At 56.8% G+C, this 26735-nt stretch overlaps 1 protein-coding gene across 1 annotated transcript in view; it reads left to right on the forward strand.

Moving 5' to 3' along the window:
• Positions 1 to 1170: 1170 nt before the first annotated feature.
• ITGA9 (integrin subunit alpha 9) overlaps positions 1171 to 26735 on the forward strand; it is a 266088-nt gene continuing 240523 nt past the window's right edge. The window contains exons 1-4 of the mRNA XM_008154962.3: positions 1171 to 1621; positions 17678 to 17805; positions 19617 to 19723; positions 24975 to 25098. Of these exons, the coding sequence (XP_008153184.3) occupies positions 1437 to 1621; positions 17678 to 17805; positions 19617 to 19723; positions 24975 to 25098 (544 nt within the window). The 5' untranslated portion in view covers positions 1171 to 1436. The remainder of the gene's footprint in view (positions 1622 to 17677; positions 17806 to 19616; positions 19724 to 24974; positions 25099 to 26735) is intronic.

The raw sequence follows: 26735 nt of genomic DNA on the forward strand, positions 1-26735 counted from the left end.
GTTTTCGGGGTCACCTGTCCAGAAACACGATGCAGGACTCGGAATCTCTCCTGGAGGACAGTGCTCCCCAAACCCGCTGCTCAGCAAGGCTCGGAGAGTTATTTGACATGCAGATTCCCGGGCTTCCGCCTTAGAGATTCTGACCCAGAGAGGTGCTTGTAAATCTGTATTTTTAAATATATATTTTATTGATTTCGGAGAGGAAGGGAGAGGGAGATAGAAACGTCAATGATGAGAGACTCATCGATTGGCTGCCTCCTGCACGCCCCATACCGGAGGTTTGAGCCTGCAACTGGAACATGTGCCCTGACTGATGGAGAATCGAACCGTGACCTCCTGGTGACCTCCTGGTGACCTCCTGGTTCATAGGTCCACCTTCAACCACTGAGCCAGGCCGGCTGGGCTAACTCTGTGTTTTTAAATGATGGCTTGAGGATCCGACCTACAGCCAGTTTGGGGAGCTACTGTTTTGCTACATCAAAGGCTAGGAGAACCATTTTCACCTGATACCACTTCTAGAGTTTAGTTATGGAGGTGGAAATGAGTGTGTTTTAGATCAGTGGGTCTTAACCTTTGTTGAAACTACCTTACCTTTTAAGAACTTTGTGGGAATCTAACCCCCTTCCCCCAAACTTCTGCTTCTGATTCAGCGGGTTTGGAGTGGGACCAGCTGGCTGCCAGGCAAGGCTATAGGTGCAGGAGACCAGGTGAGGATAACGGTGTGTGGGGGGGACCGAGGGGGGGGGGGGGTGAGGGGGAGGTTTCTCTTCTCACTCCCACGTGGCTACTGTTAGTATCAACAACAGCTGCCGGTGATGGAGCGCTTGCCTCTTGCAGGTTATCTCACTGCTGAGTGAGGGGCAGCAGATGGGCACAGCTAGAACTTACACTCCATCCTTCCCGGCTTCCTGTGGGCCTGGTGTGAGAGCGAGGCTGAGCGGGAACGAGAGGCACCCACAGGGACCCAGGAGGGCGGGCGGAGCCCCGCACCCCGCCGCGGAGAGGATTAGGGTCGCCTCCCAGGGCACGTGGGGAGGTGGGGCAGCCCCAGGCGCCTGGCGGGTGTCCCGGCCCTCTCCGCCCGGAGGTGCGTGTGGGCCCGCGGCCCGCAGGGGGCGCTGCCGCGCCGTCCCGCCGTCCCGCCGCCCACTCGGCGGGCGCGCCTCTCCGCAGTCCAGAGCCGCCGGGCCCGGGACCCGCTCGTGCGAGCGCGCAGAGCTCTCGGCCGGACTGAGGACGCCGCCCGCCCCGGCCGCCCGTGTGCTCGCCTTCCACGTCCGCTAGGCCTACCGCCCCGGCCCCGCGCCGCGCCTCCCCGGCGTCCGAGCGCACAGCTCCCGCCCCGGGAGCCTCCGGCCGGCCGGACCCCGCCGCCCCGCCGCCGGCGCGCTCAGCGCCCTGCTCGCCGGGCACCGGGAGGGCGGTGTCGGCTGAGGATGGGCGGCCCGGCGGCGCGGAGGGGCGCCGGGGGGCTCCGCGCGCTGCTCCTGGCGCTGGTGGCCGCGGGGACCCCCGCGGGCGCCTACAACCTGGACCCGCAGCGCCCCGTGCGCTTCCAGGGCACCGCCGGCTCCTTCTTCGGGTACGCGGTGCTGGAACACGTCCACGACAACACGCGCTGGTGAGTGTCCTCGCGGCTCCCGAGCCCGCCGGCCGCCGCCCCAGCCTCGGCCCCCAGCCCGGCCGCCGCCGCCTTTCCGGCCTCTCCACGCCGCCGTCCCGAGGGGGAGATTTAAATGTCTCCGCTGCGCGCAGCGTGGCCGCGGAGGGAAGGCGCGGAGGGAGGGAGGGCGCCGGCCCCCGGCCCCCTGGACTTCCCGGTGGCGCCCGGAGTGGGAGGGAGCCGGGTCGGGCGCTCCCCCGGGGTCCCAGCCGGGAGTGTGCGGGGAGAGCCGCCCTCGGCCTCCCAGCCAGACCCAACTCTCTCCTCGCAAAGTCACTTGGCTCCTCTGCCCTCCGCTGGCTGGCTTGCATCCCCCAACGCAACGGGGCTCGGCTCTGGCACCTCAGTTTCGGGCAACTCTTGGGGACACCCCATCCACCTCTCCCCGGCTGGGCTTCAAGCCTGTCCCTCTCCATCGCGCACAGAAAGCGGAGTCACCCCGCCATGTGAGGGCAGTAGGCCATGTGCGCATTGGTGAGGGGCTCCGGGTGGGGAGGGGTCCCCGGAGGCCTGAGTGTCTGAGACCCCAGGGGCATATAGGAACCAAGAGGCCCCCTCCTCCCTTACCAGGCCCTCTGCAGAGGGAGCTGACAGGGTTCAGCTGCAGGGGAGGAGGATGGTCCAGGACCCCAGTGACTAGGACAGGAGGGCTAGTGGGTGAGTTCCGGGGTGGCCTGGCCTCATTTCACATGGGTCCTCTGGCCTGGCCACAGCACCAGGAGTCTTAGAGGGATGTGGTTCTGTAGAGGTTGAGGAGGCCAGTTGCCCCCTAAGGGTCCCAAGGGGTGGAGACTCCCCTGGGTTAAGCACCCCAGCTAAGGGGTGCAGACCTGAGTGTACAGGCCCCCCCGTGAGGCCCGAGGAGAGGCTAGTTCCTCCCTCACCATCTTCCCTGCACCAGAGGGAATGAAGCAGCCACAGTCACCTCTTCATTCCAGTTAGGCCCAGGGATAGCCCCCCTGTTCAAGGTCATGCCCTAATGGGGGCCTGGGTAGCTATTGTGTGGTCCCCAGTGTGCGCATCCTTAGCAGGCTGGGCGGGCGAGGTCAGTGGTGTGTGCTCTCCGCAGGTAGTTCTGCCGGAGAGTCACTGCTCCGAACTGGTCGGAGGCTGATGGAAAAGAGTGGATTTGTAGATCAAGCCCTCACGAATTCCTGGAAAAGTGGGGACTCCGTGACCAGCCAGCCCACTAACAGTCATGCTGTTTAAAGAGCTGCCTCCGAGAGAAACTGTGTTTCAAGTCCGTGTGGAGCTCCTGTCCCGTTTCACATCCCCCTCCCCGCCGTCCACCCCAGGTGCGGAGTGTAAGGCCAGACTGCCTTCCCTGCCCTTGCCAACACCCTTTAGAAAGCACAGCAGGCCGAGCGAGCCCCTTTTCCACGGCCTCCTCCACCCGCAGAGCCCGCGGGGCACTTGGCTGTGGGAGAGAATGCAGCCTGGGCAGAAGCCGGGCGAGAGCACACCCCAGAATACCACGCGGGACTCCTGGACTGCGCCCTTGGCACGGAGTGTGTGGAGAGAGCTGTCAGAAATAGAGTGGCAGGCCAGGGCTCTGGGGCATTGTGTGGGTGCGGGCTTGTGTGCTCCGAGCTCCTCAAGCTCTTTAAAGGCTCAGTTATGGGGAGAGGTGCGAAGGCCCTCTCACCGGGATTTGGATGGGCCGCAGGTCTAAGCTGGCCCAGTTGGGGAGCAATAGGGAGGAGCCCAGAGCTGATCTGACAGGTGGAGAGAGCTGAGCCTGCTTTGTTTTAAAAAGGGGAGGAAGAAAAGCTGTGTGAGGTGGATACCTTTCAACTGAGCACCTGAGTAAATGGCAGAGGGCGGTAACGCTGGTGCATGGCTTTGGTGCCAGTGGAGATGGGGCGGGGGTCGGATATTTCAGGGGTCAGTGCGAACCCACCCACAGCCAGGCTGCGGGTCGCTCAAGTGCCCTCTCTGCTCCTGATACTGAGGGTGCTGCTCCTTGTACTGGAGCACCTGTCCCTAAGGTTGTCCAGGTACCAACTCACCTGAGATCTTTTTAAAGCCGTTCATTTCCCCCCTCCCTCCCCCCCTCCCTCACCGACTTAGGTTTATCTTAGACGGTCTTCGTCTTAGACCAGCGGCCGGCAAACTCACTAGTCAACAGAGCCCAATATCAACAGTACAACGATGGACATTTCTTTCGAGAGCCCCATTTTTTTCAACTTACACTTCTTCTAACGCCACTTCTTCAAAATAGACTCGCCCAGGCCGTGGTGTTTTGTGGAAGAGCCACACTCAAGGGGCCCAAGAGCCGCGGGTGGCTCGCGAGCCGCAGTTTGCCGACCACGGTCCTGGAGGCTGGACTTAACCAGGAGGCGAGTGAAAACCCCACCAAAGGCCTCTCACGCACACAGCCCCCTGCCAGGGCCCTGGGCCTCCTTTTTTTTTTTTTGTGCTCATAATTCTGGATTAACTTCCTCCCTTCAGAATTAGTGATGTCACCCTTCATGTATACGATGCAGGCCCTGCAGACAGGAGACCAGCCCACGGTCTCTACCTTAACTTTCAGCCCTGGGGTTGGTTGATTGGCTTAGTGACTGGTGGTCGGTCTCTTCCTCCCAGGGCGTCCCTGGGCCCTGCATCGATAAGCCCCGCTTGAGGGACTTGCAAGTTGTTTCCAGTTATTCACGATGATAAACAGCAGCAGGGGTAAACATCCTTGTAACTAGAGCTTTGCGGCTTAATTATTTCCTTTGAATACGTTGCTGGGCTTGGACTTGCTGGGTCAGAGGGGAAGGGCGATGTGAAGTCCGTTTTCTATGCATTTCCAAAGCGCCAGGGAAGCGAAAGTGTGTGCTTGGGAGGAATGCATTCACTTACGTGGCCCTGGAGTTTTGGAGTTTCTACCCAAGGGCTGCTCGGGGCAGTGCACAGGCACAGCCCCCCACAGAAGGGGACCTAGAAACATCACCAATAGTCACCGCGGGTGCGAGAGGAAAGTGATGGGCATGGAAGGGAAAAGGGATCCATTGAAACTGAAAGGCAGCTGCTGAGTAAGCCTTGTGTTTAGTGTTTGTCTTCTTGAGAGGAAATGGCTCCTTAGCTGCTTTTTAAAAAATATATATTTTTATTGATTCAGAGAGGAAGGGAGAGGGAGAGATAGAAACACCAATGATGGGAGAGAATCATGGATCGGCTGCCTTCTGCATGCACCCTACTGGGGACCAAGCCGCAACCTGGGCATGTGCCCTTGACTGGAATCGAACCTGGGACCCTTCAGTCCGCAGGCTGTCGCTCTGTCCGCTGAGCCAAACCAGCTAGGGTGCTCCTTAGCTTCTTAATTCAATATTAGTGAGTTTGTAAGTTTGCTTCATGCTAATGAAACACTTTTTCTCGGGTGAAAGGATTGGTTGTATGTAGGTGAGGGAGCAGGACTGGCTGTGTGTAGGGTGAGGGAGGGGGACTGGGTGTGTGTAGGGTGAGGGAGGGGGAGTGGCTGTGTGTAGGGTGAGGGAGGGGGACTGGGTGTGTGTAGGGTGAGGGAGGGGGAGTGGCTGTGTGTAGGGTGAGGGAGGGGGACTGGGTGTGTGTAGGGTGAGGGAGGGAGAGTGGCTGTGTGTAGGGTGAGGGAGGGGGGCTGGCTGTGTGTAGGGTGAGGGAGGGGGCCTGGCTGTGTGTAGGGTGAGGGAGCGGGACTGGCTGTGTGTAGGGTGAGGAGCGGGAAGAATGTGCTGGAGCTGGAGGGCAGGGATAGGACGCGGGCACAGGGCAGCGTGGGCTCTGCAGGGGCAGAGCTGAGGGCTCGTGGGGGTAAGAGCCCCTTCCTAGGTGCACATCACAGAGCACGTGTGTGTGTGTGTGTGTGTGTGTGTGTGTGTGTGTGCTGTCAGAACTAGCCGTGCTTCCTCAGCCCCATGATGAGCATTCCTGTCAGTTCTTTTCAAATTGCCGCTGACCAGAAGGTCCTAAATCTCTGTAGGAGAGGCCGTGTGTCCTTGCTTTTCCCAGCCCTGGGGACCGAGTCCAGCTTCTGCAGTCACAGTGCATTGGAGCAGAGCCCAGACCCCTCCTCTCTCCACATGCCTGGCTGAGTGGTCCCTCTCGCCGTGCTCTAGGCATGGGAGCTGTCCCAGTGGCCAGGGGACCAGAACATCCTGGGCTGTGTTACAGATGTCCCTTGTATCCGTTTTGGATGCAAACCTGCAGGTGACTCCGTTACCTCCTTTGCAGCATCACCCAAGGGTGTCTCCCTGTGCAGGGGCAGCTGCCTCTGGTACACCTCCCACCCCCAATCTTCTTGCAGCCCTTGCACACCAGCAGTAGGTGCCAGGGGACACAGACAAAGCTGACTTCTGTCCCTGTCCCGTAGACATGGGTGGGTTCCTCAGCTGCAGGACAGACAACTGTAACACCCTGTGATATAAATAAATGCAGCCCGGCTGGCGTCCAGCCCCCAGAGTGGGCTTCGTCCACACCCCTCCCCTCTCTCCGCCCCAGACGCCCTGGAGTTGGTTGGGTGCACCGGCTTCCTCTCTGGCCACGTGCTTCCTGCCCCGTCTCCCGGGACACAGCTCGACGGCTGTGCCCGGGCACAGAGCGAGGGCTTGGAAATGGGAGACGGGCCGGCTGCTTGCTTTGTGAAGGCCGTCAGAGCATCATTCAGAGAGGGCGAGGGGGCAGTCCCGAGCCAAGGAGCACAGGACGTCCTCACTCTGCCTTAGGGTCGAGCACTCAAAGGACAAGCCGGACACGTCCGCTGCCCTGCCAGCACAGCCGCCAGTCGCCCGATAGATTGCGATTTTGGAGTAAAATCAGTTACAGCCCAAGAAAACGAAGAACCCAGCTCCTCAGTCGTACGAGCCACACGGCGAGGGCTCGGTGCCCACATGCGGCGGGCGGCCTCCGTTTGGGATCGGACACAGCGGAGCCTGTATTCACCACCGCAGAAAGTTCGGCTGGGTGGTTGCAGCTTTAGAGCAATGACTTACGTCTTAAAGGGCTAGACAAAGATCCACAGGCGATACAAGTACAAGAAACACCAGCTCTTGGTGTATGTGCGTATTAAAACGGGAACAGAGGGGCTTAAATCTAAGTGAAAATGGGCAGCCAGAGCTTAGGAATTCTTTTTCCAGCCATCAGACCTCGGAGCGCGGGCTCCGTGCTCAGGGGCAGGGATTCAGGAATGAAACTCCGCTCTCAGTCTGATGGGTGAGAAGGTGGTGGGTTCTGGTCTTGCGTCTCAGGCAAAATCTAAGCTACGGGCTCCGGTGGGGAGGGGCTCGTCCTCTGGCAGGCACAGGTGGTTCGGGGGCAGAAGAGAGACTCCTGGGAAGGCAACACCTTGAGGGATCGTGGGCGTTGCTGCCCCATTTTGGTGAGGAGACACTAACCATGGCTTGGCAGCTGCCTCCTCACAGCCTCTCTGCTGAGGCCTCGGTGCCCTGTGACTCTTCGGGCGCGGGCGTGGTCCCACCTCCCCATCTGGGTTTGCTGGAAGCAACACTTTCAGGTCTGGTTCCTGGTGGTAGTGGTAGTGGCTGTTCTCCTTCTTCCTCCTCCTCCCCTCCTTCTCTTCCTCCTCCCCTCCTCCTCCTCCTCCCCCTCCTCCTCCTCCTCCCCTCCTCCTCCTCCTCTTCCCCTCCTCCTCCTCCTCTTCCCCTCCTCCTCCTCCTCTTCCCCTCCTCCAACTCCTTCTCCCCTCCTCCTCCTCCTCTTCTCCTCCTCTTCCACCTCCATATATCTTTATATATCTCAGAGAGGAAGGGAGAGGGAAAGAGAGATAGAAACATCCATGATGAGAGAGAATCATCGATGGGCTGCCTCCTGCACATCCTCTACTGGGGATCAAGCCCGCAACCCAGGCATGTGCCCCTGACCAGAATCAAACCTGGGACCCTTCAGTCCGCAGGCCGATGCTCTATCCACTGAGCCAGTCCAGCTAGGGCTGGTTCCTGGTTCTTACTGGCCCCGAAGAGCCTGCTGTCTCAGGCTCTCAGGAAGGGATGATGCGTTTATGAGGCCCAAGGTCTCAGAGGACCCAGAGAGCGTCCTGTGGGGTTTCCGGGGAGTTTTCCTGAAGATCCAGAAACTGGCGAGGGTGCTGTTTTCTGAGCTGGTGCTGAATCAGCCGGGGCAGAGCAGCGGGGTTGCCCAGGCCAGCCCCTTCCAAGGCCAGAGGACAGGCCTTTTTCAGCCGGCCCCTCCCAGCCCTGAGGGCGAGGGTGCGAAGGGCCGGGCTGCAGCCAGCTGGTTCCCCGGGGACCTGCTGCCGGTCCGGAAACAGTCTCCTCCGGATGCCTCCTGTTGTGATTGGTCCCGGGAAGATGTTTCCACGTTTATCCAGAGCAGCCGTGGTGTTCTCAGAAACCACTTGCTTTCAAGGGGGTTGCGTTGTGACTTTAAGAAGTCAAAATGAATGATCCCATCAGGTAGTATTTGCCGAGCACGGACAAGGAGTCAAGTGCTGCCACAGGCATGATGGTCTTTAATGGACTCTTTGGGGCGACCTGGGGCGTGGCTCCCGTTTGCCAGTCGGAGGCTTGCAGAGCCACAGGGGGCGTGCACGGCCCGCCCAGCCCCAGCGATCGACACACACACAGAACGGTTTCCTCTCTCTGAGCCCGGGGGGCCCCTCCCACCCCTGCCCTAGCATCTGGTCTTCATGTGCTGCCGTGTGCACAAACCCCGGAGCAGGGTTGGCATCGTGTAGGACACACCAGAGGGCAGGGTGGCACCTCTTCTCCCCCAGGACGGGTCCTCGAGGGGATGCTCCAGACTCGGGGGTGGGGTTCTTCCTGGCTCTGCCTTCGTTGTGGCTCCGTTCCTCAGCAACCACCCCATCTGAGGGTCCTGTGCCACCGTAAGACGGCTGACCAGAGGATGGGCTCTAACGTCAGCCCTGGCGTCGCCCCCGTGGAGGAGCTGGGTGATCGTGGCAGGTGATTCCAGCTGTTGGAGCCTCGCTTCCTCCTCCGTGAAAGAGGGATAATAAGGATGCTCCCTCGTCGTGTAGCTGGGGAGTGAGAGGAGAGGATGTCTGCAAAGCCTGGACCACATGGAGCACGTGGGAAGCCCTGGATAAATGCTAGCGGTTACTTCTGCTGTTACTCTGGCCTGACGTTTGGAACAAACGGTCTTTTTCCTGACTTCAGATGCTGAAAGAGCTTGCTTTTCAGTACGTGTGTTGATTCATCCATTCATTCATCAAAATCGGAGTGTCGGTACTCAATACAGAAATGAATGAGATAGTCTTGCCTAACACATACTCTTCATTCTGTGTGGTCTCTGAGATTTTGGTCGTGTGTTCTACATACGTTTTGGACGTGCCTTTTTGTGTATCATTTGAAACATACACTTGTATTGATTTCAGAAAGGGAGAGGGAGAGGGAAACATCAATGATGAGACAGAATCATCGATCGGCTGCCTCCTGCACGGCCCCCACTGGGGATGGAGCCCACAACCCGGGCATGTGCCCTCACCGGGAATCGAACCATGACCTCCTGGTTCATAGGTCGACGCTCAACCACGGAACCACACGGGCTGGGCGCTTTTTGTGTATCAGTTACATCCTGTCTGCCTCCAGACAGGATCTGAGATGGCTGCTTTCATTGGAGACCTGGGGCATGGGAACTCCTAGAGTTTCGCATGCCTCTTCCTTCTCTCAGAGAGGTCGGGAGCCACTGTGTTATGGGGAGCCCTGGCCCCCTGCATAGGCTCCAGATAAGTCTAGGATAGGAGGTAGGCCTACAGTTCCAAGGTGGAGTAGTGGTGAGACTTTGAGCCAAAAAAAAAAAAAAAAAAAGTGATTGTAAAATTATTGACCTATTGTTCTTGGAGAAGAAAATGAAGACATCGGCCTTTCCTCAGACCTCCCAGGGGTTGGCAGCTCGCTCTGCCTCTGGGTGTTAACGTTTATGTGATGCTGGCAGTGGGGAAGGACAGCATCGGTCCTGTCACTATGCTTCCCTCTGCAGCCGCCTCCCCTCAGCCGCCTCCCCTCAGCACATCTCCCAGGACCCCAGCCCCCGGCCGGGGCTGCAGCCCAGATCTGAGGCCCCTTCGCTCCCTGACAGGGCGGCCAGGGGGTGCCGCCGCTCTAGGGTGGGCCCTGCCTGTGCCTCTGCTCTCTCCCAGCCGGACACGGCACTCCCCCGAGTTCATTCTCTGGAGCAGCGTTTTCTGGGGTGAATTGCAGCCCTCCCCCTCCCTTTGTTTACTCCAGCCTGGGGCTCCCAGAACAAAAAGAATTACTGTCGCCAGCCTCTTCTGAGTAAAAGCGTGCCCGAGGGGCTGTGCTCACCGTCACCCTGATGCCGTGGGGCTGCTGCTGCGGAGGCAGAGAAGCCAAGTCCAGGGTTAGCCAAGTCCAAGGTTACCCAGCAGGTACATTGCAGGTGAGTCTGACTCAATGCTCCCCCGGCTGTTCTCAGGGTCAGCCACGCTGCCCTGCCCTCACCCAGCCCACCAAGTCCCTGCCCAAGGTGTCAGGTTCCTGAGGGGGAGAAGAGGTGCCTCTTGGCCTTGGCACGTGAAGGATCCTACCCCGTTCTCTAAGGTCAGAGCACCCTGAGCGCATGGCTCCTCCCCGCCACACTTTGCCCTTTGCCTCTGGTGCCTCCTCACTGCCCTGAGAGGGGTCCCTGCTTTCATTATTGTCTTTGTTTTAGAGATGAGGGAGTGCCTGGGGACTTGCCCAGGGTCACACAGCTGGAGAGGAGCTGGCAGACTCTTTGGGGCTGTTTCTACCCCCCCCCCCCACCTTGCATTGCTCAACCTGTGGTCCCGGTTGGCAATGAGATTCCTTTGTGGGAAGGAAAGGCGATCGGGAAGATAGAGGAGCACTAGCCACAGCTCTGAGCTGCAGAGTCGGATGCTTGGGTTGGACCCAGGAGCAGTGGTAGGCGATGGAGGTACCACCGTCTCGTTCCCTTCAGGGGTGGTATGCCCTAGTCCCGTGGTCAGCAAACCGCGGCTCGCGAGCCACATGTGGCTCTTTGGCCCCTTGAGTGTGGCTCTTCCACAAAATGCCACGGCCTGGGCGAGTCTATTTTGAAGAAGTGGCGTTAGAAGAAGTTTCAGTTTAAAAAATGTGGCTCTCCAAAGAAATTTCAGTCGTTGTACTGTTGTATTTGGCTCTGTTGACTAGTGAGTTTGCCGACCACGGCCCTAGCCTGATGGTGTGTCTGTTTTCTATTACCGCAGGATTGCTGCAGAACAGGCCACCTTAACACTCAGCGGCTTAAACCAGTCACCACTTATTAGCTCATGATTCTGTGATTGGCAGTTTAGACTGGGTTCAGCTGGGTGGTTCTTACGTCCTCCGCTGGGCTCACTAGGCATCTGCTGTCAGCTTCGGGGCAGGCTGGTTGGCCGGCGGGTAGAGGATGGCTTCAGCTGGGTTGGCTGTGTGTGCCATCCACCAGCAGCCTGGGCTTGTTGTACCTGTGGTGGCTGGCCAGGGGGCCAGGAGGGCACTCGGAGGGTGCCTGGTCTCTCGGAGCCTGGTTCCTCCTGTCACTTTCTATTGGCCAGTGCAGGGCCAGCCCACGTTCCCAAGGAGGGGAAACAGACTCCACCTCTTCTTTTTTTTAATTTTTATATTAATATCAACTAACAGCTGAGGGGGAAAGAGAAACATTAACGATGAGAGAGAATCACCGATCGGCTGCTTCCTGCACGCCCCCCACTGAGGATCGAGCCTGCAGCCCAGGCATGTGCCCTTGACTGGAATTGAACCTGGAACCCTCCAGTCCACAGGCCAACACTCTATCCACTGAGCCAAACCGGCCAGGGCAGACTTCACCTCTTGATGGAAGGAGCTGCCGAATCACACTGAAAAGGGCCTGGGTACAGGAAGGGTGGAGAAGCGTGGCTACTTGCACCATCTGCTACCAGTGGTGAAAGTGCCCTCGCCATTCCTGGATTTCTGTGGCCTCAGCGGACGGTCCGGGTACATTTCTGCCCGCACACCAGAAAAGGGACGGAGGCTCTGTGCGCTCCTGGGGCTGCCAGGAGGTGGAGCTGGGAGGAGTTGGGTGCCAAGGTTTTTGACCAACTGTCCAGCATCCTAACGCTTCTTTGAATGTACCCTTTGTACCAAGCACAGTACTGGGTGCTTCCTAAACATGACCTTGCTTAAACCTTACAACAACCCTTATTAGGTACATTGTCCTTCTGCTTTACAGAGGAAGCAGACGGAGGCTCAGGGTGGCTAAGACACTTGCCTGAGGCCACACAGCATGTAGGTGGCAGAGGCAGCATTGGAATTCCTGTGTTGCCCGTGAGTCACTTGCCCTTGGGGCTTAGCATCCAGTTGGCGCTACTCATTTAAAACACTTAAAAGCAGTTGGTATGTCCTGCTTACACCCGGAGCCTCGGGGTCCAGAGACGCCTCTGAGGTTTTCAGGTTCCCTACCTCCTGTTGGCAAGCACTGGCCCAGTGGAGTCTCTCCCTCTGGGATCGAATCGTTCTGTAGCTCAGAGAGGGTGCTCCCTCTGCTCGGGTCTGTCCGTTTTCCGTTGACTGAGGGGTGCGGAGGGATTCCTGGGGTTTCCGTGCGGTGCGGTGAGCGCAGCAATTGAATTCTAACGGCCACGTGGGTCCCTGGGGAGGCTTTGGCTTGGGGATCAAATGCATGAAAGCAACCCTAATGGGTTTAAGGTTTTGAATCCCCAGTTGCTGTCCTAGATCTGGCTGTAGTTTCGCCCGCAGAAGCACCGCCGTGGCATTTGTGGGGAGGGAGGGAGGGAAGGAGGGAGGGAGGGAGCCTTTGAGTCACTGTCCGTTCGGAGCCTCCCCCAGGAGGCAGCTGCGGCTCAGCCCTTCTCTGCCACCTGCTCTCCAGGGAACGGACCTGCAGTTCGCGCTCAGGATGTGAGGGACGGGCTCAGAGCAGGATGGGCGGCTGCACTGGAGCCTTTGTTGCCAGCTGGACCACACACAGGCCAAGCGAGGAAGCGGCCGTGTTGGAAAAACCCAGGGCATCGAAACGGCTGCCGTGGGAGGGAGTCGGGGGCATTGGAAAGACCGCGCCCTTGGGCACCGGTGCCCCGGGTTCGAATCCAGCCCTGCCACCTGCCAGCCCGGTCACCCGCCATCTCCATGTAAATGGGGTTAGTATTTCTAACGGGGGCTGCCTGGCAGGACTGACCCGAGCACATACTCACACGCCCCGCGAGCATGACTGGTGCTGGCGGGTGAGCAGATGGGCCCACATTGTTAAATCGGTGCGTGAACTACGCATGGAGAGGCGCGAACCCCCGGGCAGCACCATGCCGGTGATGTACGCGTTTTAGAAAAGCAGGAAGGTGCTGGGAGTTCAGCCTGATGGGGAGGAGAAAGCCTTCTTTCTGTTCCCACGCCAGCCTGTCCTCGGGCAGGAGAACGCTTCCCCATCCGAGTTCTCACCTGTGGGCCTCCCCTGGGCTTGTTCAGGCAGGTCGCCGGGGTGAGCAGCTGGCACCGCAGGGGGCGCTGGACACCTGTTGGATCCCCTTTCCTCCTCCTGGCTGATGTGGGACGGGCAGCCTCGGGCAGCGGGCATTGCTAGGGCACGTGCTACCGCTTGGCATCTTACCACGCTGAGTGGGCGTGGGCAAGTCCCGGGGCCGTCTCTGGCCACCTGCTTCTCCATCGGTGCCATGGGGAGAATATTAGCGCCGCCCCTAGGGTCGCCGTGAAGGTTCAGCGCCATTCTGCCATCAGGAGCCTCGCCCAGCACCTGCACCCTCCACGGGCCCAACCCGTGCCCGTTGTCCTCGTCATTAGAGATGGAGACGTCTGAGTGAATGAGGGGACCACAGTGCCTTTGAAGTTTGAGTGCATCTTTAACCGGGGACGGCGTAGGAGGGAAGCCTTCCTTCTCAAGGGTCATCTGTTCGCACCAGCTCCAAGGGGGCAGGGTTATTTGTCATCGGGGTGGGCGGTCACATAGCACCTCTTAGGCCGGAAGTCACAGGGAGAGCTTGTTCCCGTGCGCGTTCCCACGTAGCGGGCCGGGGACGCGGCCCGAGAGACTGCATTTCCATCAGGCTCCCAGATGTTCGCCCTGCTGCGGGTCGGGGGACCACACTGGGAGTCTCGAGCAAAGGTCAGAATCAGCCTGATGATTTATTCATGGGTGCGGGACACTCAGGCCTTTCTACGTGATAACCGGACAAAGGAAAGGAACGTCTTGTTGTCTTGTCAGGAGTCACAAGGAGGGTTGGGGGGGGGGGGATGTTGGAAGTCTCTGGGATGTCTCTTTGTAACGCAGAATAATGAGAAAGAGCAGATGGCATCTTCTCAGTGGCTTGCCCTGAATCCTGGGCCGTAGCGCTCGCTCTATCTCTCGGGATCAGCCTGGCCAATAGCCAGCTGAACCAACTTCAGAAAAGACAAGCTCATCGGCTGGCCTGCCGCCGCGGCCGCGCTGGCCGGCAGCCTGGGTGCAGAGCAGCGCCAGGCGGAGGAAGCCACGATGTTCTGTAAACACAGAGATACGAGCTCATGCTCCGCGGTGCCACCCCTGTGAGCTGGGCGCACACGTGTGCGTGCACACGCTCCTGATCTCTTGCTTCATTTCCCGTGACACGGGATTTGGGGGAAACTTTCCCATCTGACCAGCTGATTCGGGGTTTGAACCAGAGGGTTGTTATCAGTGCTTTACAAAACACACATTTCACTTCATTTATTTTTTAAAATATATTTCTTATTGATTGTAGAGAGGAAGGGTGAGGGGGAAAGAGAGAGAGAAACATCCGTGATGAGAGGGAATCATTGATGGGCTGCCTTCGTCATGCCTCCTGCTGGGGATCGAGCCCGCAACCCAGGCATGTGCCCTGGCTAGGAATCGAACAGTGACCTGGTTTATAGGTCGATGCTCGACCCCTGAGCCACACCGGGCTCAGTGCTTTTGATCCGCTATTGTTAGAACCATCAAGTACCTTGGGCGTGGAAGGGAAAAATAATTCAGCCCGTCCTTTCTCCACTTTCGAGTTCCTTGTAAATGTTGCCCCTCCCAGTCTCCGATCCAGGCGGAGAGCAGCCGTGCCTGCGATCCAGCTCTCAGAGTCCCTTCCTGCTGGGAGAGCCTGCGGATCTCGTTCGTTCTGTGCATTTGGAGCGGAGGCACCATCTGAAATGTGCAGGGTTCCAATGCCATTGGGGGGGATGCGCCCTGGAAACAGCCGGCCCTTGTAGGAGATGAATTCTCCCTGTGTTTAATTTTTGTCCTTCTTACCAAATGGATTGCAAGTGGCGCTTATTCACGGGGCTCATGTCCGTTTGGAGTCGGTAGGAATTTTTAGACCCAGCCCTGTCCCCCCGGGGTGTCCGAGTGGAGGAGTCACGGTATGTTGCCCAGATCCGACAGGCGGACGCGTGGAAAGGCGTGGGTGTTTCAGCTGCTTGGATGGGTCCCCCCGCTAATTCTCACCTGTGAAAACAGGACGGGCCTTATGGAGGGCAGCCCTCGCCTTGCCCTGGTGGCTCTAAGCTCAGCCCCAGAAGCCAGGGGTGGGGGGAATTGATCCCTACACGTGGCCACCTTCTCCCTGGAGTTGCATTTGGTGTGTCATCATGCATTTGCGTTAGAGCGGCCGAGAGCCGGCCGGACTGCCCACGCGCGGGGGACAGAGGCGGGTGGTCTGTTTGGGAAAATGCCTGCTGTGATTTCCGAGGGCTGTGGGTTCCAGCCCTGCTTCAGCGTGGAGATTCGGCAGCTGCGGCCCACCCTGGTGAGCGGGAGGGGCAGCTCCCCGAGGTGTTACTGAGGGCCCGTGGGTGCCCTCCCTCTTGGGGGCCTGGCTCCCCTCACACCCCAGCAGGGTGTGACTTGATGGCTCAAAGAATCCAATACAGTCTGTCCAGGACTGATCCCGAAGGAAGCGCTCCGGGAAGCGGGGGTGGTCTCCCTGGCTCCTTGCCTCCTCAGAGGTCCTTCACCCCCTGGGTGTTGAGGGGTCAGGGCAGGGGCAATGAAGATGAGACCCACATGCCTTCCCATGACCCTGACAACATGGTCTGAGTCTCTTGGCGTGGGGGTCCTTGGTGATGTCTGCCGGCCTTGCTGAAGGCCCGTCTGAGGGTCTCCGACTTCGGTTGCTCATCGGGGTGTCGGCGGGGGGGGGCGGGGGGGGAGCAGCGCCATTTGAGGCCAGGGTGGGGGTGAAGTGTGAGTGTCCGACACCTCAAGATGAAGGTGGCTTTCCGGACACCGTGAGGGGCGCTGGGTCCATAGGGAGGCTGTCGGGGGTCATTCTTCCCTCTACAGCCTTTTCCACAGATGACCTAATGGATAATGCCGTCTGTTCCCAGGTACGCGGGGATGATCCGTTTCACCATGTGCCCAATAGCTTTCTGGGGAAATGGCACCCCCTCTCCAGGCTGCCCGAGACACAGAGCAGCTCGCGTTCACCTCGAGGAGCGCCTTAGAGTTTTCTGCTCTTTGAACATCAGCATGGGTTTGGTTTGCGGTCTCATCGCACGAGTTCTTCTCCAAGTGGCTCTAGCTCAGCGCAGGCTGCCCCTGATGGGTGCTGTCTGGTATTCTTTGCCCTCGCTCCTCGGTTGACTGCTTTCCGGAAACAGTGCGTAAAGCTGTAGGTCATAATTGTCTTTGTAACATCTGGAGGGGAACCGGCTGCTGTTCCCCCGCGTCCTGTGCCCACGCAGGCCCACATGTGTCTTTTCTGTCTCCTTGGCATGTCTGTCTTGCCTTTTCCTCCAGCAGGGACGGGCTCTGCGGGGGTCGGCCCATTCCCAAGGCAGCGTTCAGTTCAAGACGAAGGACATACGGCTTCATTCTTGCCCAGTTTGTATGCAGATGACGGCGCCTCTGCTTTGAGTTGGATGCATTTGTAATTCTACACTATGCCTACGTCTTTCCTATGTCCGTACATGTGCATGATGTGTGTGGTGGGGACGGAGAGGGCAGCCCGGAAGAGAAACGGTATGGCTACGTATCTTATTGATTCATGTCATCGTTCTTTAAGTCTAATACATCCAGGAGAGCGGCCATATCATATATACAATCTAATGAATGATCATAGCTTCGTGTGCACACTGCTCAGGGTGAAAAGTGGAACTTCGTGAGCACACAGGAAGCCCCGCCTCCCTCACCACAGTCTCCCCCGCTCCTCCCCCGAGGTAGCCATTATCCTGATGGCTAACCCCACAGTTACACTTCAGCGGCTTTGAACTTCAGGTACACGGAGTCAGTGAGTACACTGTAGTCCCTGACACCTCTTGCTCCGTGTTACAAGATTTCTCCGTGTGGCTGCGGGTGAATGATGTTCGCTGATGTTCGTGGTCGTGTAGAATTCTATCATAACTTATCCATTCTAGCATTGATGGACCGTTGGGTTTCTTCAGTTTTCGCCGTTACCTATTCAGCCGTGAGCACGTTTGTACCTGTCTCCTGGTAGGCATGTGCCGGCATTTCCTTTGGGCATGTTCCTAGAAATGGAATGACTGGGTCCTAGGCTGGGCACATGTGTGGCGTTATTAGAAACTGTTCAATTTTTCTCCGACGTGGCTGTAACGATTTACACTCCCACCAGCCGTGTATGAGGGTTTCCGTTGCTCCAACTCCTTGCCGGCACTTGGCATTTTCGGTCTTTTTGGTTTTAGCCTCCTCGTAGGTGTGAAGTGGTAGCTCATTAGTTATTTCCCTGTTAACAAATATAGTTGAGCACCTTTTAATGTGTTGATTGGCCACTTGGTTACGGTCTTTCATCCAGTATCTATTCAAGTCTTTGGCCCATTACGGTATTGGATACTTGCATTTTCCTTCTCAACTTGTAGGCGTTCTTACAGGTTCTGGATAAGCTCTGTTGGCTGGTTATATGTGTTTCCCACCAAACTTACGCTCTCAGTGTGCCTGGAGACAGCCCACCAGGTTCACTGTGGGGCCCCTCCCTCCTGGGCCCGCCAGCACAGCACAGTGCTGGGGATGGCTCTCCGGGGAGCATTCAGACCGCCCGCCCGTGGCCCGACACGCATTTAACCATCAGCCTCTTCTTTCCTGGTCCTGGGTTGTGACAGAATGCCCTTTCTTCTCGATGTGCAGGATCCTTGTGGGCGCACCGAAGGCCGAGTCCAAGTACAGCACGTCCGTGAAGTCCCCGGGGGCTGTGTTTAAGTGCCGCATCCATACCAACCCTGACCGGAGGTGCACTGAGCTGGATATGGCTCGAGGTGGGTGACATCGATGGCAAAGTGGAAATGGGCTCTGTATCCTCATTCTTCCCTCTTCCTTCTCCGGAGGCCTGGCCTGCCTGCCTCCCTCCCTCCCTCCCTTCCTCCCTTCCTCCCTTTCTCCCTCCCTTCCCCCCTCCCTCCCTCCCTCCCTCCATCCCTCCCTCCCTTCCTTCATGTAGGGAGTACCTGTTACTTTCTAAGCACCAGGATATACCAGTGAACAAAACAAAGATCCTGCTACCCTTACAAATTAGTGGGCAAAAGAGACATTAAAAAGCAAGACTTGAGAGCAAGAAGACCAGAGGGAAGGTGGTGTTGGATCTACACCTGATGGGAAAGATGCACAGCAGTCAGCTGGGCAGGTGGGGAGGCAGAAGCTCCAAGCAGAGGAGCCTCTGTTCAGGTACAGAGTGGGGGGTGGTATGGCTGGAGTGGCGAGCAGGAGAGAGTGGAGGTGGAGGTGGACTGGGGCTGCTCACAAAGGGCCCAGCAGGCTGGGGGAAGGGGTGAGGGTGTTAGCCCGTGTCTGAAGGGAGAGGCCATTGAAATCCATTTTAGGGTTTATGTTTTAAGTAGGGAAAGATATGAGCAGTGGATATGTTTAAAAGCTCACTTGGATCCGGTGGAATCAGACGGATCGGCCTGGGTTCAGAGCTCAGCTCTGCCAGTTACTAGTTGGGACTTATTGGGAATGTCCCGTAGCCTCTTTGGCCTCAGTTTCCTCACTAGGACTACGGTACCTTCCTACCTCACAGTATTACCTTGAGAAGATGGTGAGATAATAGAGGCAACTATCCAGAATTGTACTTGGCACGCAGTAGGCACTCAGGAAGTAGGAGTTATCCTACCTAATAAAATAGTAATATGCAAATTGACCGCACCTTCGCTATGCCCACCAGCCCAAGCCACACCCACCAGCCAATCAGGGCAAGTATGCAAATTACCCAACAAAGATGGAGGTTAATTTGCATACTGAGGGAGGGAGGAATGAAGACTGAAGACAACTTAGAAGGAAGAGGGAGGAAAAGCGGAAAGCAAGGTGGCCGCCAGAGGGAAAGCCCGGGCGGGGCAGGGCGGGGCAGAGTTGGGCAGAGCGGGGCAGGCGGCAGTGGCCCGCAGGTGCAGGCGCGGTGGCCGTGGCGGCCGCAACGGCGGCGGCAGTGGCAGCGCACACGGCCGCAGCGGCCGCTTGCAGGATTCTTCCTGCAAATGGGCTATTAGTCAATAATAATAAAAGTGTAATATGCTAATTAGACCGACGTCCTTCCGGATGACCTTCCAGATGAAGCCGGGGCTGCGAGGGAAGCCCGGGTCCCGGGTGCTGGAGGGAAGCCGGTGCCGACAACCGGGGGAAGGAAGGCCTACTCTTGTACGAATTTCATGCATCGGGCCTCTAGTTTTATTATAATCACTCCAGCTCCTCCCTTTCTCCAAAATCTTTTCCCATCAAGAGCTTCTGACTGTTAGCATTTCTAAATGAAGTATTGCCATGATTCTCCTTAGCAGGAAAGGAGAGGTGTCCTTGGTGTTTCCTAGTGCCACTCAAAATGCCTGGTTGGGTTGCTGCTTGTTACTGATGCATAAAACACTGTGGAGCTTGCTTCAGAACATGGGCCAGGGCACCGCCTCCTTCATCAAGAACGTCTTGCCATGAAAACAGCATTGGCTGAATCACCCGGCATGCATGGCAGGGGAGCTGATTTTACACTTTGTTGTGCGTCCTTGTTTCCTCCTGAGCTGGTTGCAGACATTTGGGGGGCAGACCGTCTTTCCCTCGCCCAGGACTGGTTTTTCTCTCCTCCCTCCAGGGAACCATCGAGGAATGTCCTGCGGAAAGACCTGCCGGGAAGACCGGGATGATGAGTGGATGGGGGTGAGCCTGGCCCGGCAGCCCAAGGCTGATGGCCGAATTCTGGTAAGTCCTCCCAGGAGGGGGAGGGGGTGCTGCCGGGAGGGGGTGCCGCAGGGAGGGCTGGCACTCTGAGCGTGAGTGACGTGGATCTCTTAGGAAAGCTGGGTGGCATGGCGACCAGGATATGGCTCTGGGGTTGCCTGAACTGGACTGCTGTTTGGACAAATGACGGACCTTTTTATTTTCGTCTTCTGTCAGATAAGAATGTCTGTCCCAGGGAGCAGAGATGTGGCAGCAGAAACATAAATAAAACGTATGGGAAAAGTACTTTGTAAATCTTGCTCATAAATATTTGTGCGTGTCTTTTTAAAGTTGAAGTATAACGTACATAACATGCACAGATCTTAAGATTACAGTTTGGGTTTTGACAATTGTACACACTCGTGTAACACCCCCCTCCCCGCAGCACAACACACACGGTTTCTGTCCTTCCAGAGAGTTCTCTCATGTTCCCTTCTAGTCAGCTTCCCGCCCGCCCGAGGCAGCCACTGTCATCATGCACGGTGGTACCGTGGGTTACTTTTGCTTTTTCTACAACTTTGTGCCAATGGAACCCCACGTGTGCACTCTTTTGTGTAAGGCCCCTTTCACTCAAAATAATACTTCTGAGATTAATCCGTGTTATGTGTATCAGGAGTTTGTTCTTCTTTATTCCTGCATGGTATTATATTTATACTAGAGGCCTGGTGCATGAATTCATGCACCGGTGGGGTCTGGCCAGCCCACCCCGATCTGGGCCAATCGGGCCAGGCCAGCTGGGGGGGATGGGACACAGGAGGTTGGCGGGTCAGCCCTGCCCCCGATCAGTGGGGGGGAGCAGTGGGGAGTAGCCAGGGGGAGGGGCCCTGGATGGTTGGTGGGCCGGCCCCGCCCCCTGATTGAACTCCTGTCGAACTCCCAGTTGAGGGGACAATTTGCATATTGCCCTTTTATTGTATAGGATGAAATACATGTTATTTTTTAAATGTTTATTTTATTGATTTGAGAGAGAGAGAAACATTGATCGGTTGTTCCACTTATTTATGCATTCTTTGGTTGATTCTTACATGTGCCCTGACCGGGGATTGAACCTGCCACCCGGAATATTGGGAGGATGCTCTAACCAACCTGGCCATGGCCAATGCTCTTTGTTCTAGAAGCATAATATCAAGAGGGGGAAAATAACTCTAGCTGCCATTGATTGAGGGCTCCCTCTGGGCCACAAGTTGTCAATGGGGTTTTACATAAATCTTATCCCAGGGGAACCAGGTTCTCCTTCAGGATCTAGGCAGAGTGTTTCCGTCCTCTCTCCTGGAGCCCACTTTCGTGTTAAACTTCTCTGTGGCTGAGGCCATTCATCTGCCTCCCGCCTTCCTTCTCAGCACAAGGGGAGCAGCTGGATGCTGTCGCCAGCATCGCAAGGCCTCCCCACCGGAAAGCATCGTGGCTCCTGCAGAGGGTCCCCTACCCCGCTGTTTGTCTTGGTTGCTAGTCCTTTAATCACTGTCACAAGCCGCCTTGGACCTTCTCCCAGCCTCTCCATTCCTCCAGCCGCCGCGGCCTGACCCTGGCTGGACCACTGGGCCCCAGGAGGGCCAGGGAGCTTGTCGCCTTCCTACGGGAAGGAGGGAGAAGCTGATCCAGCTGAAGTCAGGGTGGCCGGAGGTCAAGATTCCGACAGAGGAGGCGTAGCCGGATGGCACACGGCACACGACGCTCGAGGGAGCCCGGAGCCCACGGCCGGAGGCTGCTCCTGTGATGGCATCCCCTCTCCCCACGGAAGGATAAGCTCTGAGGGGCTGAGAGCTTGTTGCCAGGGGCATCTGCGTTACTGCAAGTCAGTATCGGGAAGGGGCCTTGCACGACAGTGAGGATCACGGGGACGATGTAGAAAAGGAGGCTGTGAAGGCAGGCCTGGGCGTTTGTGGTCCCTGTGCCATGACAGTCCATCTAATTCAGGGGTCCTCAAACTTTTTAAACAGGGAGCCAGTTCACTGTCCCTCAGACCACTGGAGGGCCGGACTATAGTTTAAAAAAAACTATGAACAAATTCCTATGCACACTGCACATACCTTATTTTGAAGTAAAAAAACAAAACGGCAAAAACACCCGCATGTGGCCCGCGGGCCGTAGTTTGAGGACGCCTGATCTAATTCATTGCATGCGGAGGGGTTCCTCTCATGTTCTATACAACGACTGCTCCATCCATCCAACAAGCCACTGTACGCGGGTGCCGAGGAAGGAGCGGGGCATCCATAGCAGCCTTTCCCTTGTGGCTTTTCCTGTCAAAAACACATCAGCCCTGGCCAGCTTGGCTCAGTGGACGGAGCATCAGCCCGGGGACTGAAGGCTCCTGGGTTCGATTCCTGTCAAGGGCACGTACCTCTGTTGCAGGCTTGATCCCTGGCCCCGGTTGGGGTGCGTGCGGGCGGGAGGCAACCAATCCGTGTCTCTCTCACATGGATGCCCGTTCTTTAATGTCTCAAGTCTGCCTGCCTAAGCTTTCTTGGAGGCAAGTATTCATCTCGAAATTGAAGTCGGGGAGCTGTGTTTCACTCAAACACGTTTGGAGAACTCAGATGGCACTTGGGGGTGTGAGCCTGACACCCATGTCAAGGAGCATAATATCGGATTCTGAGGTTGGGTTTGAGGAGGGAGAGCTGAAGAGTGTGTGTGTGTGTGTGTGGTGTGTGTGTGTGGTGTGTGGTGTGTGTGTATGTGGTGTGTGTGTGTGTGTGTGTGTGTGTGTGTGTGTGTGGGTGTGTGGTGTGTGTGTGTGTGGTGTGTGTGTGTGTGTGTGTGTGTGTGTGTGTGTGTGTGTGATGGCATCAGTGCTGATTTCAAAGTAAAGAACAGATGGGGAATTGGAAGCTGTGACAGGGAGTCCAGAGTCTCAGTGAAAAGCGGCGTTTTCTGACCCACGGACCAGCCCTGGCAAGACCTTGGATGTTGGGCTGGGCCGCCGGGCTGCCCTTGCCTTAGTGTCTGCCAGGCTCAGCTCACAGGTGTTGTGGTCGTGGCCAGGTTTCCCCAGGGGACAAGTGGGACCGGGTGTGACCGCAGCCTGGGGATCGGAGGCAAGCCCCTTCCCGCCCCACACCCTCACCCCGCACTCGGGGTGCAGATGGCGGTTTGAGACCCAGGGAAGGAAATCCCTTTCTGCCGCAGCCGCCAACACACGCAGCCCAGGCACCGACGCTTCCCCTGGGCCTGGGAGGCCGCTCAGAGAGTGCGCGGCTGGCATCTGCTCCCCAGGAGTCTCCGGGGCTCAGACAACACGCTGGAAGCGTCTAGATGGCTCCTGGGTGGAAGCACTGCTCTCGGCTCTATCTCTTTGCCGTTTCCTTCCCAAACGCCAGGGCAGCCCCTATCTGTTCACCATGTGTCATCTGTCTTTTTTTTTTTTTTCCCCAAAGCCACAGGGTGGCTATTTTTTTTTTAAATTCTGTTGTACCGTTTCCTGATTTTTTTACGTGAGCTTTTTATTGAGCTCTAACGCACATGCAGGAAAGTGCACCGATCATCCGTGTGCACCTTGATGGATTTTCACTTGGTGGCAATCTCAGAAGGCGTGCCCAGCATCCCAGAGGCCCCTCCCCTGTGCCCCCGAGGCCACTCCTTCTTCCCTTGGAGGGGGTTGGGGGATGTCTTTATGGGGGTCTATGGCATCATGGCCCTGTTCCCCTCAGCCATGGTTCTCGGTGATCCGGGCATAGACCTGAGGGCCTGACCAAAATCTGGCCATTTTTGTATCACAAATGCATGTGCAAGAGGTGGGGACTTGGGTGTCTTTGTGGCTGAGCCATCCGCAGAAGCTAAGTAACTCCCTCATTCCCCAACACTCCCCCCACCCGTCAAGGGTGCACTGTTCAAAAAGACCTTAGCCTTAAAATGCTCGTCTTCTTCCTTTTATTCTTTTAGGAGGAAAAACAATCTTTATAATTTGAAATGTGTCAGATTGTAAGATGGGGGGGCGGTGCTAGGCCCTCCTCCCCTTTGCTAGGATTAGGGGGGTCCACGTGGGTCAAGCCTTGCTGTTTGCAGAGAATGCTCTTTCCTGTTCTCTCCCTCTGCCCCCGCCTCCCTCACAGCAGAGCCCGTTTGGAGAGATTGATGGAGTTATTAATGCTTTGGAGACAGTCTAGGAATTTTTTCAAATGTTGGGGTCAGACTGACGTGTGTATATATAATGATAATCGGGGCTAAACAGTCCTTTCTTTTCATAATTTATATTCGGAGACACTTTTCCTGCACGCGTACTGCCTTTGACCCTTGGCTGTCTGACCTCACAGAATGCCTTAATTTTCGTTCCGTTTACTGGGAAATGCAGTGTTTGGATCTTCGAGGAATTTCCTAAGATCCCTCCATAAACAGTTTACGGTTCTTAAAAAAAACACGAGGGGGCCATAAACTAGACACTTACGGCAGCAAGCCCTTCCTGGTGGGAGCCGGCGTGCTCCTCAGTAAACATCCGCCCCTCTCCGCGGTCCCTCCGACCCAGAAACACAGTAAGACAGGCCAGCCCTCGCCGCCAAGGGCTCTGCTCAATCCATACACTAAAATGGAATGGATTTACTGGGTAATTCGATGATTATAAGGGATTCAAGTTTGCAAGCCATCAGCATTGAATCAGAACTCACATACAAGAAAATCAGTTTCCGAGTGGAATAGAGTGATGATCTGCTTCACGATACATGTTTACAGCTCCTTGCCCCATATCGTTTCAGTCTATTGAGAAATGGGCTATGGCAGTGGTCAGCAAACTCATTAGTCAACTGAGCCAAATATCAACAGGACAACGATTGAAATTTCTTTTGAGAGCCACATTTTTTAAACTTCTTCTAACGCCACTTCTTCAAAATAGACTTGCCCAGGCCGTGGTATTTTGAGGAAGAGCCACACTCAAGGGGCCAAAGAGCCGCATGTGGCTTGCGAGCCGCAGTTTGCCAACCACTGGGCTATGGGTACGAAAAGGTACCACGTGGGGAGGATGAGGGTGGCTTGTGGTACAGGAAATAACGAGATCATTTTACGTAGTTTCACGTCATAAGGCAAGAGGCCTGTGTGGCCGAACGCGGGTGTCCAGTCCCCCTGAGTGTGTCCTGTTTGCCTTTGGGCAGAGAGCGGCCTTGTCCGGGGTCCCCCGGCAGGTGGCCTGAAGGGATGGAGCACGGAGAGGCTGGCGGGCAGCGGTGTTTCCTAGAGCGATCTGACTGGCAGCCGGGCTCTGGGGAGTCCCTTCCCTGCTCTGAACCCCTCCCTCTCTGTCCTCCAGGCCTGTGCCCACCGCTGGAAGAACATCTTCTACGAAACAGACCACATCCTGCCCCACGGCTTCTGTTACATCATCCCGTCCAACCTCCAGGCCAAAGGCAGGACGCTGATCCCTTGCTATGAAGGTGAGCGCTCTGGGTTCTCCCTCACCGTCTACCCATGGGGTGCCCCAAACAACCTCCCCCCCAGCATGTCCCCCAGCTTTCCAAACTCTTAACAGGAGGGCAGCACTGTGGCCCCAGATGGCCTCTTGGTGCCAAGGTCCTGCCCAGGTAATGAGGAGGGTGAGAAGGGGGTCGCGGTTGCGGGCTGTGCCCGGCCTTGCCCGTCTCTGCCCCAGAGCCCCCGGTGCCTGCCACGCTTCATGAAGTCTCTGAGATCAAAATTCACCTAGTCCCAGCCAAGGCGCCAGATAGAACTCTTGGCTTCCTGGTACTGCCAGATGCTGTGTAACCGTGGGGAACTTGCTTTCTGTTTCTGCGCCTCTGTTTCCTCGTCTGACAATTCAGAGGTTGGCTCAGAGGGTCTCCACGGTCCCATGGAGCTCCCAGATGGACGTAGGCTCCTGACATACTCCTGGCCATGCCCATGGACAGACGCCCTGAGGCAGGGGACAGAGGTTTCCCAGGATTCAGTTTGATCATATCCGAAGTCTGACTTGCCTCTCGTCTGCTCCGCGCTCCCTGTCAGAGGCCTGAGAATTGGGTGCACCCTCAGCCCAGTGTGACAGCTGCTCCCCAGGGGCCGCGGGGGGTCTTGGAAGGAAAACATGTCTCCTCAGACTCCCTGCTTAGCATCTTCACACGGCTGGGCACGGGGGACCCATTGAGCCAGTTGTTATTTAGTTGAGTTGAATTGGGCTTTAGGGATGCAGAAAATGCTGTCATTTTCTTCAGTTTTAGAGCTTGCACACTCACGTTTTCGTAGCCTAATTCTGAGTGAGCCAGAGCCTGTTTCCTCTCTAAGGCTGGCGGCTGTTGGGTTTTAAATTCTCCCCCGAACTCATTTGTTCGGGCAGAAGTCTTGACTCGCCTGTGTCCTCATTTCCTTTGGGCCTCCCTGCGTTTTCCCAGGTTTCAAATTCTGTGGCCACCAAAGAGGGTGCTGAGAAACACTGCCTGGCCACCTGCATTTTTCTGCCTCAGGGGGGACCCCTCCAGGCCCTGATGGGGGACTCAGGTGGCCCGAGCAGAGGGTTCCGTGACATGGCCCCGCAGAGCAGCTGGTGGGGCCATGCAGGGACATTGACCTCTGACCCTGCTTATCTCTGTATTGCCCCTGTCGAAGAAAAACTTTATCTGAAAAATAGATAATACTATAATCGGTCAAGAGGGAGGGATAGGTAGTATAAATACATAAATTATGGGTCAAGACTGTGTTCTGCCTGCCCAGTGTATTCCTCCGGGATCAAAGAATGAGTTAGGATATGGAAGCGCACGCGTGCGTGTGTGTGCGTGTGTGCGTGTGTCTGTGTGTGTGCGCGCGCACAGGGGGAAGGAGGCCCGGGAGCCGTAGGAGGGTGGGGTTGAGGTGGGGAGTGTTGGGGTAGAAGAGCAGCCCCTTAGAACAACGGGGGATTGAACAGAACATTTCTGTGGTTCTTGGTCCACAAGAGGCCAGGGGTGGCAGACGCTCGGATTTCTCCAGAAGACTAGAACGGCGGGGTGGGGCACGCAGACCTCATTTAGGGCTCTTGTCTGTGCTCTGTTGGTTTCGGGGATCTTCCTCCCTGTTTTGTGGTCTACGGTAAACCTATATTGGC

Source organism: Eptesicus fuscus, chromosome 18 (genome assembly GCF_027574615.1).
Source record: "Eptesicus fuscus isolate TK198812 chromosome 18, DD_ASM_mEF_20220401, whole genome shotgun sequence".
In the NCBI taxonomy this organism is placed as follows: Eukaryota; Metazoa; Chordata; class Mammalia; order Chiroptera; family Vespertilionidae; genus Eptesicus; species Eptesicus fuscus.